Source organism: Dryas octopetala, chromosome 8, assembly GCF_963921425.1.
Source record: "Dryas octopetala chromosome 8, drDryOcto1.1, whole genome shotgun sequence".
NCBI classification, from domain to species: Eukaryota; Viridiplantae; Streptophyta; class Magnoliopsida; order Rosales; family Rosaceae; genus Dryas; species Dryas octopetala.
In genome coordinates, this window is record NC_141373.1 from 7,966,560 (window position 1) to 7,980,474 (window position 13,915).

General features: G+C 38.4%; 1 protein-coding gene and 2 pseudogenes across 1 annotated transcript; 2 read left to right on the forward strand and 1 right to left on the reverse strand.

The window, feature by feature from the left end:
• Positions 1-3,571: 3,571 nt before the first annotated feature.
• On the reverse strand, positions 3,572-4,871 carry LOC147276786 (putative carboxylesterase 12). The gene has a single exon (XM_086254274.1). The coding sequence runs from the start codon at positions 4,779-4,781 to the stop codon at positions 3,828-3,830; it is 954 nt and encodes a 317-aa protein (XP_086110400.1). The 5' UTR covers positions 4,782-4,871; the 3' UTR covers positions 3,572-3,827.
• Positions 4,872-6,395: 1,524 nt separating this feature from the next.
• LOC147276787 (putative carboxylesterase 12 pseudogene) lies at positions 6,396-7,418 on the forward strand (annotated as a pseudogene).
• A 1,726-nt stretch (positions 7,419-9,144) lies between these two features.
• Positions 9,145-10,680, forward strand: LOC147276788 (putative carboxylesterase 7 pseudogene; annotated as a pseudogene).
• The last annotated feature ends 3,235 nt before the right edge of the window (positions 10,681-13,915 follow it).

The window sequence follows — 13,915 nt, forward strand, 5'->3', positions numbered from 1 at the left end:
CTTTGCAGAACACAGCGCTGCCGCAAGTTGCAAAGAACACAATGGTGAAGAACATAACTAGCTTGATTTGTTTTTTAAATCTGCACAAATGGCTATAATTTAAGGATTTTTTATGGGTTGATGTGAATCTAAGGGCTAGGAAGCAATGTGTGAGATCAAAGAAAGGGAAGAAGAAAAAATTAAGGGTTAAATACAAAATTGATCCTCCAACTTTTACTTATGTCTCAAAGTAGTCCACAAACTTTAAAACGTAACAAATTTGCCCACAAACTTTCAAAGTGTTTCAATTCAATACAAATGTTAATTTTCATCCTGTTAGTTGACAGAAGTGATCATATGCACCGCACATAACCACTTTTATGGGGGTATTTATGTCCATTAAAACAAACAAACTGAAAAAAAATTAAAAAGAAAAATATTAGAAACAAACTGAAAAAAAAAAAACTAAAACTAAAAGAAAAAAATTAAAAGGGGAGGTCCCCCCATTGCCCACCCCCGGCCTGCTGCCTCCACCCTCCCCCTCCCTCTGGCCCCCATTGCACCGCATCCTCTCTCTCTCTCTCTCTCTCTCTCTCTCTCTCTTTCCTTTCCTAGATTTTCTGGGAAAATCCTTTAAAAAAAAAACCCAAAAAACCAACTCTATTCGCACCATTTACAAAGAAAGCAAGAAGAAGTTGGTTCCCTCATCCTTGTGGGCTCTGTGAGTCCTCAATCTATTATTTTACAAATCTGTTGCATTTTTTGAAATCCATAGAAATATATATATATATATTATTAGTGGATTAAATACAAAGATGAGGTGCATATATATTCGTGGACAGATCCGTGAGTGTGGGTGCGATGGGGCCAGGGGAGGGTGGAGGCAGCGGGGGGTGGGCGACGGGAGGGACCTCCCATTTTTATTTTTTTCTTTTAGTTTTAGTTTTTTTTTTTCAGTTTGTTTTTTTCTAGATGGACAAAAATACCCCTAAAAGTGGTCATGTGCGGTGCACATGATCACTTCCGTCAACTGATTGGATGAAAGTTAACATTTGTACCGACTTGAAATACTTTGAAAAGTTCGTGGGCAAATTTGTCACGTTTTGAAATTCGTGGACCACTTTGAGACACGAGTGAAAGTTAAGAGGACCATTTTTGTATTTAACCAAAAAATTAAATTTCAATGCAATGGGCTGGAGTGAAATAATTAGAATGTAAATTTGAGTATGTGGGTTTGTGTATTGGTTGGAGAAGTGGAATGGTGGATTGTGGACTGCTCACAAGGGGGCGTCATGTGAATGCTCTGGTTGAAGACGAAGTGAAAATAATATTATTTTGTATAATATTTGGTCAACAACTTTCTATTGAAAAGAAAAAGTTATTAAACAAGAAAGTGTCCGGCATATTAAGTATTAGTTTTAAATTTTTCACTTCGGATGATGAAAACTTGTTTACAAAGTCGGTTGCTTGGGTCGATTGTCGGGTAACCGACTTTCTCATATTTCACAACCACCATTCGATCTGACCTTTGTGGTTCTGTTGGTATCAACCGATCCGACTATTGTGGGTCGATTTTTGATTGCATATCGGCCACAAAAATGGGTTGGTAATGGGTCGGTTTTCGAGTAAAAACCGACTCATTCCCACCCCTAATAATACCTCTCTTAGAATTTAATTTTTCAAGAGATTCGTTTTGGAGAGCATGCTCTTCAAGAATGGTGGGCTCTTTTTAAAAAATATGGCCCATGATTAAACCAACTCCCTAAGTATGTTGCAAACTAGCCCAAGCTTTGACAAACTTCGCATAAAATAACTTACCTATCCCCGTGTTAGGGGATAGGTGGTATCACAAGAGAAAGAGAGAGAGAGAGAGAGAGAAAGAGAAAGAAAGAAAGAAAGAAAGAGAGAGAGAGAGGGGAGATGGGGATGCCAGCTGGTATCACCTGCGTTGCAGGTAAGTTCTTCTCAACTTCGCATCCTAAAGAGGCATCGAGTCCAGTGGCCCAGCTTATTGGATCTCAAGCAATTAATCTAAATAGGCTACTTACAAGTTACAACCAATCCAACAATCGAAGGGCTATTTTTTTATGATGGGTCTTATCCTATAATATCATTCATTTGTTAAGAGTTCGTGCAAATACGCCTTGTTCTGTGGTTACTAGTTAAGAAGAAGCTTCTAATTAATACGCCTGTATTTGATATGTTAATGACTAGATTTAAAGTATAATTAAGGAGGAAGTTTCTAATTTGAAGAAAGAAATGACCAATCTTAAGGGGTTGATGTATAAAATTTATCCCCTCCAATCTTCATAAAATGATGAAATTAGTTAAGATAAATTTTAGATATCAATCTATTATAACTAATTTATTTAAGTTGACGCATTCTCCATCTTTTTCTTTCAATACATATTAAATGTAGTTATTTATCATATTCAATTCAATCTTATTCACGGAATCACACGTGGATTCAAAAGTATGGTATTTGTTTTGCTGTTTTTAACATCACTCATACAAATAATACAATTGACAAAAAAAGAAAAAAGGACAAACACTTGGGCAGAGAGCTCACCAGGCTCACCATCTCCCAGGTCTTTTTTTGGCCATGACCATCTCATAAGTCATACCAAAACAATTAAACCTTGGTAGTTGGTATAAAAGTCTTTATCTGAGTACTGATTTAGATTTACTACTCATCCAGTCTAAATTTGAGCCAAAATCTAGTCAGTCTGCCAAAGCTTACTCATTAAATCCAAATGAACAAAGCCCATATATATTAGCAAATTGAAGTAGTGACAAAAGAGCATCACCAACCGAAATGTAAAATACAAAGATGAAGATCCAAAGAGAACTAGTACTTTACTGGATGGTGGATGGTACACGCGTGTGTTGGCTTTTATAAAGAAAAATGGATGGTGGATGGTGGATGGTGTGTTTTACAGGGAAAATTTGATGGGAACAACTTTTTGGGAGGGAAATAATGACAGCAAGCAAATTGTGTTCCCTAAGTAAATTTCTCTACAAAGAATCCAATGTTCCAGTCCCAATTTGATGCAGCTAAACGCAGCCTAATAGAATTTTTCCCAAGTGATTAGAAGGGTTTACTTTATATGCATGCTCAACTAGTAAGTATTAACCTGTTAATTTTATAATTGAGCTATTGAAAACTTGGAAGTTGGAACAAACAAAAACCGGCTAGTTAAGCAATAAAAATGTAAATTTATGTGGTTTTAGATGTATTTTCCAAAAACATAAGGACATGATTCAAACTCGTTTTCAAGATCTAGCTTAAATTCATAGTTGAAACATTATTTGAATAAAATTATTTGTACCACGTTCAAGTATCATATTTCTATTTGAGATCAGATCTACTTGAATATGTATGCCTTGTTTCTATAATGTTATTAGAAGTGTAATACACAATGTGCACAAATCATATTGTTTATACTAAAATGTGTTCCCTCTAGCATGGCTCATATCGTTTATGCAAAAATGATGGATACATATTTTACTTCCACAAATAAGTTTTAACAATTTTACTTTCACAAATCATATTGCATGAATTGGTTTTTCTGTGAATATTATCCAAGAATCATTCTTATCCATCCTCAATGCAGTTTTATTTAGCCCAACAAATTAACATAAAACACAGCCATGTAGTACAAGGGCATGAAACACATGTAGAAAATAAACAAGTGCAAATTAATTACAACAATATTATAAAACCACACCAACCTGGCTTTAGAGACTGTGGTCACTACTCACTAGCTAGCAAACTTGAAACCACTGACCACATATATATATATATATATATATATATATATAAGACAATGACAAAATGCAAACAAAAACTAATTGAAGAAAGAAGCCATCTTTTTCAACATGGCCACAGCATTGTCACAATTGGGATTGAACAAATGGAAGACATGGTTCTCCCCCTTTGCTTCCCAAACCTCCACAACCCCTTTCCACCCACTCTTTCTCAGCAACTCACTGTAATACCAGTTCCTATCTCTCAATGTATCTTTCTCAGCAACACAAACCAGCACTTTCTCACACCCCAAGTCCCCCAATTTCGGATCCTTACCCGGATTGATAAGCGGGTCATCCAACCCACTAGTCAATGGGTAAGCAAAACGCCAGAAAGCATCCACGTTCTCTAATTGACTTGCAGGCATAGTTGACTCTGCCCCAACTAGCTCCTTGCCCGAGAAAAATGGATGCACCAACACAACCCCATTGAGCTTCACACCAACCAAACCTTCTAAGCCCACTTTCAAAGCCATGTGATGCGCTATGTTACCCCCAGCACTGTCACCAGAGAAAAACAGACGTTGTAAATCAGCATGGTTGTTTAGCCACTCTTCAGGCCCATTTCCATCAAGATGGGCCGAGACCCATTTGAGAGCGGCCCAAGAATCATCATAAGCAATAGGCAGAGGGTGCTCTGGGACTCTCCTATAGTCTACAGAGACAACAACAACATTGGCCTCTGCCACTAAGATGTTGAGGTGGTTGTGGTAAGTGGGAGAAGAGGAACTCTCGATGCAGAAGCCACCGCCGTGAAAGTAAACGAGAAGAGGAAGCTTGTTGGGTGAGTTGGTGGCGGATTCGGGAATGTAAAGCCTTGCATATATGGCGGGTTCGTGTGAGAACACAACGTCTTTGGATTGGACTCCAGTTTGGGGATGGATTGATGGAGGGACTGTAGATGTGCCCAAGAGTCGATCGATTCGACCATCTTTGTATACTTTCATGATGGGAGAGAAATCGTGGGCTAATTCGTCAGCCATGCTTGGATTCATGGAAGAGAAAGAGGATGATAATTAAACACTACGTACACAACTATTTATGTATGGAGGCCTTGCTCCATCTTTCTTATGCAGAAGAATTAAGTTAATTATTTGACCGTTTCGTGAGTTGGTGGACTGTAATGGATGCATGCATGAATCGTGTAAGTAGTAGTTAGATATTTTTGGCTTTTAGTCATCGGGACAAAATGTCATCCTTAATTAATTAGTATGGACGTCATGCATGTAAATAGTAACTCAAATTCTCAACCCCTAGTGGATCTGTCCTCCAACTATTCCAAGGGTTTAGTCATTGCCTAATATATATTTTTAAGGATAAAGTAAGTGTGACAAGAAGAGTTTCAAATGGATGATGCATTGTAGTACTTGAGGTGTCAAATAGATCAGGCTGACACGAGTATGACATGCACGGTTATAATTGATACAACAAAAATACGAAACAGGTCAGGCTAATATGGGCACGACACAACTAAATAGATCGGGTTGAGCCGAAATTTTTAGCTCATCATACACGTATAACACGACATGGGCCAAATATTGAATGAACACAAAATGAGTCCGAACTAGCTAGGCACAACTAGTGTAAAATAGTTTTTTATTTTTCATTTTCAAATAATTTTTCAAAAAGAAAATTCAATTTTCCAAACAAAAAATATTAATATTTAATCATAGCACAAATGGGCCGAAATACGTTTGACATCTCTAGACTCGATCTAATGTATATATTGTTATAACTTATAAGTAGAAGTGTGTGAAGAATCAAGAGAAGAACTATTCTTCTAACGTCATGCATGACTTATGCTAAATAAGAGTGACAAAATCATCAAGTTGAGAAGATTAAATTGTTAATCGGTTAATCGGTTTTTTGTTGTTGTTTATATATGGGAATTAGTTAATCGGTTTGGTAAGACTAAACTCATTTGCAGCTTAGAAAGGAAAAGGACTTATAGAGCACTCAGTATATATATTTTATCTAAGAATGAAAGAATCAAACTTATGACATTTTTTAATATTGAGAAGAAAAATATCATTAAACTGATGGTTAGTTGATAGATCAAATTTTAAAAAGGGAAGGGAGAGAAAAAGTTGAGATTGTGATTTGTTTGTATAAGATATATGGAAGAAACTCGTCGATCCCTACAATTCCTCTCTCCCTCCCCTTTTGTCTCTCTTCCGTTTATCACTCCCGTCTTCTCTCTTCCATATATTTCACTTGTCTTCCATTTAGTTTTCTGTCATTCCTCAAGTACCCAAAACCAGAAACAAAATAAACAAAATTGCAATGGCAAACACTGAAGCAAAAGGGGACCCTTGATTGAGGGGCCCTGTGCGGTCACACCGCTCCGCCTCAAAAACTGGCTCTGACGTCCAAATAGCTTTAGCCTTTAGGATAAGAGTAATATCAAAAACCAAACCTATGAAAATATTTATTTGAGTTTATGCATGATTTGCATGGTAAAGAATGTCCATTGACGAAACCCAGATAATTGTTTATAGAATTCAAAACCTCCATTAGATCGAATCCACCAAAGCACAATGGCTAAGATATATATGAATTCTCTGATCACTCTGCATTAGAATGATCACCCATACACACTTGTGTTCATCATTCTTTCTATCTCTTCCATGAATCCATGCATGAGTAGCATGACCGATGAATTAGCCTATGATTTCTCACCTCTCATTAAAGTATACAAAGATGGTCGAATTGAGCGACTCGTAGGCACAGCTACAATTCCTCCATCAAACGATCCCAAAACCGGAGTCCAATCCAAAGACATTGTGATCTCACACGAACCCTCCATATCCGCAAGGATCTACATCCCCAAATCTACCACAGAAATCAACTTATCGCGCAACAAGCAGCTTCCTCTTCTCGTTTACTTTCACGGCGGTGGCTTCTGTGTTGAGAGTTCTGCTTCTCCTACTTACCACAACTACCTCAACTCCTTAGTGGCCGCGGCCAACGTTGTTGCCGTCTCTGTAGACTATAGGTTAGCCCCAGAGCACCCTCTGCCCATTGCTTATGATGATTCTTGGGCTGCTCTCAAATGGGTCGGGTCCCATTTTGATGGGCATGGGCCTGAAGAGTGGCTAAATGGGCCTGCAGATTTACAGAGAGTGTTCTTGGCTGGTGACAGTGCTGGGGCTAATATAGCTCATAACATGGCTTTGAAAGTGGGTTTGAAGGGATTGGCTGGCGTGAAGCTGATAGGCATTGTGTTGGTGCATCCACATTTCTGGGGCATTGAACCAATTGGGGCAGAGAACCAAACTATCCCGGAAACCAAAAGAGAGTTTATGGATTCTTTGTGGCGTTTTGTGTACCCATCGACTAGTGGGTCCGATGACCCAGTTAGCAATCCGGCTAAGGATCCGAAATTGAGGGAATTGGGGTGTGAGAAAGTGCTGGTTTTTGTTTCTGAGAAAGATATTTTGAGAGATAGAGGCTTGTACTACAGTGAGTTACTAAGAGAGTGTGGATGGAGAGGGGTTGTGGAGGTCTTGGAAGCAAAGGGGGAGGACCATGTCTTCCATTTGTTCAATCCCACTTCTGAGAATGCTGTGGCCATGCAAGAAAAGATCGTTTCTTTCATGAATGGTGATGGTGGCTTATGGTTGCAACAATAATTTGTAAGTGTGTTATGTTGTTTCAAGTTTGCAAGGGACTATGGCTTAAGAGCATAATGGAGATCATTTGACAATTTGATTAAAAAAATAGTTTGCTCAAACGAAAATAAATGAACTGAAATGGGAGATCAAAAATCTGAATCTGCCAATTGTCAATTGATCTAGACTTGAATCAAAATTCCGGAGGGACTCACCATTGGACAAAAGTGAAAGGAGGAGAGAGTATGCCAAGTGGCCGGGTGTGAATGGTTGCTGCCCTGCGCGTGGGCCCCACGGGCATTCTGCAGCTGCATCACATATCTTGCCAAGGGTAAACATTTTATTAAAATGTACATTAAATAGTGGGTAGAGGATAGACGAAGTGGGGTGAATACTGAAAATTTCATTTTCAAAGATTCGTTTTGGAGAGCATGTTCATTAAGAAAATGGTGGGCTCTCTTTTACATATCTTGCCAAATATTTAACAAATGATTCTTTTTTTTTTTTTTCTTAGGCGGAGGCTATTTTGACCACTCTAACATATTATGGACAAATTTTTTCTATTTTATCCTTTATGGCAAAAAATTATGGAATCACTCAGACCTATTCAGCAACATACCACCTAAATATATTAAGGAGTTCGGCAGTTTATGGTTGAATATAATGATAATGTTCGGCAGAATACCGCCGAATACTTTTTTCATTTAGATTCGATGGTTACTTACCGAAAACTTCACCAATGTTCGGCAGTTAGGTGCTAAATAACCACAAACATTTTGACAGAAAAGTATCAAATAACCCGACAAATAAAATTAAAATTTTTTATTTTTAGGGTAAAATTAAAATTTAAAATATAATAATCAACTCAACAATTTATGGTGGTCAAAATAGCCAGTCTTTTTCTTATTATACCTTTCTTTCTCCCCTAGGTTGTCTAGAATTTTTAGATGTGAACTAACATGATAATTGATTAACTAAGAATAACAATAGCTCTATGGGGGAAAATATTTCACGGCCCAAATTCGAAGCCCAATCAAGGTGAAGAACCCAATCGGGGGGTGAACCAAAATAAAGTAAGCCTGGACCCGAGGTAAGGCCAGAAGCTTGGCCCAAATCCGTTAATGAAAACTTGTAAATTAACTTGGGCCAAGTTTTAATTCAAGAAATGAAACTAATAAATTATGTTTATAAAAACATGAATGGAATTGAAATTTTTTTGATGAAAGCACGTAAAGGAAGAGTAAAACTTTCATACATTGGATGTATACATTTATTATGTCTATTACCCATCACATGTTAAGACCAGGTTTGGTGATAATGAGAAAGATAAATACATATAAAACATACATGCACCATGATATGTAGGGTTTTTTTGTGTCTAATTAATGTAATAAACAATAAATTGTGCATTTAATTTCTCTACAATTAGGACTTTAATGGATTTTAAAAAAATTTGAAAGTTCATAAAAATTTAAGTGTATTCAATTAAGAATTTTAAAGATTTCATAGAAATCTATGTGTTTTGAATTCAAAATTTTAAATGTATTAAAAACTCATTGATTTTAAAAGATTTTATTAAATGATGAATTTAGATGAATTTTGATGCATTAATGTGGTTCAAATAACAAAGTTCATGAAAATTCCAATCTTTTTCGAATTTGATGGGTACACCCCCTTTCTCTACAATTTATTGTACAATGAATTAATTGTGCATTTATTTCTCCGTACAATTTCTCTCTCCACCGTTTCTCTCTTCCTTTCTTCCACGTCTCTCCCATCTTCCATTTAATTTTCTCTCACTCCCCCATTATCCAAACAAGAAACAAAATAAACAAAATTGCAACGGCAAACACTCAAGAAAAAGAGAGCCCTTGATTTGGGGCCCGTGAGGTCGTAACGGTCGCTTCCCCACCATAAAAGTAATACCAAAATCAAAGTTCAAGCATACGAAACTATTTATTTGACCTTGTTGTTGCCATAAGATGCATGATTTGCATGGTAAAGAAGACAATTCCTCCAATTACAAAATTGAAAAAATGAAAGACGTCGTCCGAGAGAACAAGGCCCCATACACACTTGTGTTCATCATTCTCTTCATCTCTTCCATGAATCCAAGCATGAGCATGAGCGATGAAGTAGCCCAAGATTTCTCTCCTATGATTAAAGTATACAAAGATGGCCGAGTCGAGCGACTCAGAGGCACAGTCACAGTTCCTCCATCCCTCGATCCCCATACCGTAGTCCAATCCAAAGACGTTGTCATCTCGCACCAACCCGCCATATCCGCAAGGCTTTACATCCCTAAATCTACCATAGAAACCAACTCATCATCAAGCAATTGCAACAACAAGCTTAAGCTTCCTCTTCTCGTTTACTTTCACGGTGGCGGCTTCTGCATCCATTCTGCTGCTTCTCCCAATTACCACAACTACCTCAACTCTTTGGTGGCCAAGGCCAATGTTGTTGCCGTCTCTGTAAGCTATAGCTTAGCCCCAGAGCACCCTCTGCCCATTGCTTATCATGATTCTTGGGCCGCTCTCAAATGGGTCGGGTCCCATTTTCATGGAAATGGGCCTGAAGAGTGGCTCAGCGAGTATGCAGATTTAGAGCGCGTGTTCTTCTCTGGGGACAGTGCTGGGGGTAACATAGCTCATCACATGGCTTTGAAAGTGGGACTTGAGGGATTGGCTGGTGTGAAGCTGATAGGGACTGTGTTGGTGCATCCTTTTTTTTGGGGCACAAAACCAGTTGGGGCAGAGCAAACTTTGGATGAAAGCAAAACAAAGTCTGTGGGTGATTTGTGGCGTTTTGTGTGCCCATTGACTAGTGGGTCGGATGACCCACTTATCAACCCGGGCAAGGATCCGAAATTGAGGGAATTGGGGGGTGAGAAAGTGCTGGTTTGTGTTGCTGGGAACGATCTTTTGAGAGATAGAGGGTTGTATTACAGTGAGTTGCTGAGAAACAGTGGATGGAAAGGGGTTTTGGAGGTCTTGGAAGCAAAGGGGGAGGGTCATGTCTTCCATTTGTCCAAACCCACTTCTGAGAATGCTGTGGCCATGCTCAAAAAGATCGATTCTTTCATGAAGTAATTATATTCTAGCATAGTAGCTAGGTGTTCAAGAATCCGTACGTACATGATATTTTATGAAATTTGAAAGGAATTGTATTGAGAACTTCAGTAATTTATATGGAACTCATAATGCATCTATTCGTATCAAGGTCCTGGATATGTAACAACATATAATTGACCTAACATTAATTTGTCAGTGTTTTATGTGGTTTTAAGTTTGCAAAGTGACCATGGCCTCTAAACTCAGGTTTGTTAGTTTACTATTCTCAGACACCACCATCCTTACAGTTCTCCTTCCTCTGTTTTCCTATTCTTATCTCTCTCTCTCTCTCTCTCTCTCTCAATTTTTTGTTTTCTAAGTTATAATTTTTAGAAATGTTTTTATTTAGAGTATAGGGTTTTAGATAATCTTGGAAAAAAGAATAAGTTTTTTTTTTAAAAAATTATTAAAGTATTGAGTGTAAAGATATGATTGGTCCACCCAAAGAATGACCCCAGTACTTGTCCTAAGGCCTTCCACAATGGTGAGCTTGAGAGTGAGAGTGAGAGTGTGAGGAAGCTCTAATTTTGCTTACAGTGGGCCGGAGTAATGAGAGTGAGGGTGAGTGAGGGTAAGAGTTGAGGGTGAGGAGAGGATCCGGCTGAGAGTGAGAATGTGTGAGTTTTTTATCACAGTGGGCCCCACCGAATTTGAAAAGACAACAAAGGGCTTCAACACAAATTAAAAAGCTTCAGCACAGTCCGGAATTTTCGAAGAAGGCAGGGGCAATTTGGTACTTGCGGAGGGAGAGAAAACAGTGGCCGACAAGCTACTGTTCACCGCAGAAGCACCGAATTTGAAAAGACAAAAAAGGGCTTCAACACAAATTAAAAAGCTTCAGCACAGTCCGGAATTTTCGAAGAAGGCAGGGGCAATTTGGTACTTCAGAGGGAGGGAATAAAGTGGCCGACAAGCCACTGTTCACCGCAGCAGCTGCCTCCCACTCGCCCACACGCGCGCCTGCTTCACACCGTTGGCCAAGATCTTCCGCCCGTTGCAGATCAACGGTCCCCTTTTTTAAGCCCGGTTTCAATTAAAAAAAAAAAAAAAGACAGCAACACGTGGCAGCGTCTGGAGCCTCAGATGAGTGTATCCGTTGGAGATCAACGGCTAGAATTAATTGACCGTTATAATGCAATTAAAAATACAAAAAAATACAAAAAAATATTTAAAAATTCTGAAAAATTTATAACGGCTATTTCATCATTTTTCCTATAAATTGAGCATTCACACTTCATTTTTTCACACATCTATCTATCCAATTCATTCATTTTATCAATCTATTCAAATCACCTCACTTTTCCTAGAAAATTTTTTTTTCCAATCATGGAAAATGCAAAAAGAAAGAATTGGTCCAATGAAGAAGAGGTAGCGCTTGTTGAAGCTTGGATGGAAAATTCGGAAGATTGTGAAATCAGATCCAATCAAAGAAACATGGAATTTTGGAATAAAGTGTACGATCAATTTATTCGGAAATCTCCTCTCGCCGTGAGGAATGAGCGACAAATTGGGGCGGTCATGGCTCACTTCAAGAAAATAGGGCAAGCCACCTCGAAATATCATAAATGTATCTTGGCGGCCGAACGATCACGCACTAGCGGGCAAAATCAAATTGATACGGTGAGTTTTGCTAATTAAACTCAAATATTTTTGTTAATTAAATTCACATATTTATGTTTAATTAATATGTGTGTACTCTATTTTAAATTGTGTATACTTTATTTTTGCTAGTTAAACTCAAATATTTTTATTAATTAAATTCACATATTTATGTTTGATTAATATGTGTGTACTTTATTTTAAATTGTGTATACTTTATTTGTGCTAGTTAAACTCAAATATTTTTGTTAATTAAATTCACATATTTATGTTTGATCAATATGTGTGTACTATATTTGAGATTGTGTATACTTTATTTTTGCTAGTTCAACTCAAATATTTTTGTTAATTAAATTCACATATTTATGTTTGATCAATATGTGTGTACTATATTTCAGATTGTGTATACTTTATTTTTGCTAGTTAAACTCAAATATTTGTGATAATTAACGAAAAACCGTCCTTTTGCTTGGCACAATTGTTTTGCTAAGATGCAACACTTTGTGAAGTGGCAACATGCACAAACCGACACCCCCACTGATGCCGATACCGAAGCTGAAGCGGTTCAATTGAGCGCGGATGAGGATGCCCCGGCCTTTCAACCACTTAGCGGTAGTCGCCCGAGGCCACCTGGTAGAAACAACTCCAAGAGGGCCAAACAAGTTGATACTAATGATGATGACCTTGCCGATAGTATTAGGTTTCTTTGCCAAGGGCAGAAGGACATAGCTGCTTCACGCGACCGATTGATCAAAGAGCACACCGATTTCAAACAAAAGCAGCAAGATTATGAGGTCATGGGCAAGGACCTCACCAACATGCACGAAGAACAACGAGCGTTTTGGGAGGCACAACAGCGTGAAATTTTGGCGAGGTGGAGGGCAAGTGCTGCTAACGAGGCCAATCAGGGCACGTCAAGCTCGGGAGGGTACTTCCCCAACACTGACTTTTCACAATATGACTGACGTGTCATTGTTTTTCCAACTATTTCTGTCGTGTACTTTATGTATGCATTTTATTATGAATTAAAATAAAATACCCTATTATTAAATATGTTTCGGATTCCTTTACTTTTCCAAGATGATAAGATAGCCTGTTATGACTGATGATAAGATTTTGATTCGTTTAATTTTCCAAGATGATAAGATTTTGATTCGTTTACATTATCACACCTAGTCTATAAATTTCACCATGTCGTGCCTTCACCAATTCACCATGCTTAGTAATTGCAGAAAATTCGTTTACACTTTGCTTCAGGATGTCTACCCCCCACGATTATGATTCAGATGAAGAGATGTTTCAGGCACAACTAGACATGTACGATGACCAGCTCGCAAATATCACGGCGTGTGCCATGGCTGCTTACCGACGACATACACAACGAAGTGAAAGAAGGCCAATACATGGAGGCACATCCCAACCACGACGATATATCCCTCGAGACCGACAACTAGGCCATGGTCTTATTATGAGCAACTATTTCAACCCTAGAGCAAGATATACTGAAGAGATGTTCCGACGACGCTATCGGATGAAGAAATCACTATTCTTAAAGATGATGCAAGATGTGTGCAACAAAGATGTCTACTTCCAACAAAGACAAGACGCTATTGGAAGATGGGACTGTACGCCAGAGCAAAAGCTGACTTCGGTCATGAGAATGCTCTCCGCTGGGTACTCGGCTGATGCCCCAGACGAGGGCTTCCAAATTGCCCAAACCACAGTGCTGGAGTCATTCAAGAAGTTCATAAGAGTTATTCCGGAGGTGTACGGAGCGGAATACCTCCGCACACCAATAGTGGCTAA

Coding starts and splice junctions, on each gene's coding strand:
- LOC147276786 (XM_086254274.1), bottom strand. CDS start 4,781: ATGAATCCAAGCATGGCTGACGAATTAGCCCACGATTTCTCTCCCATC.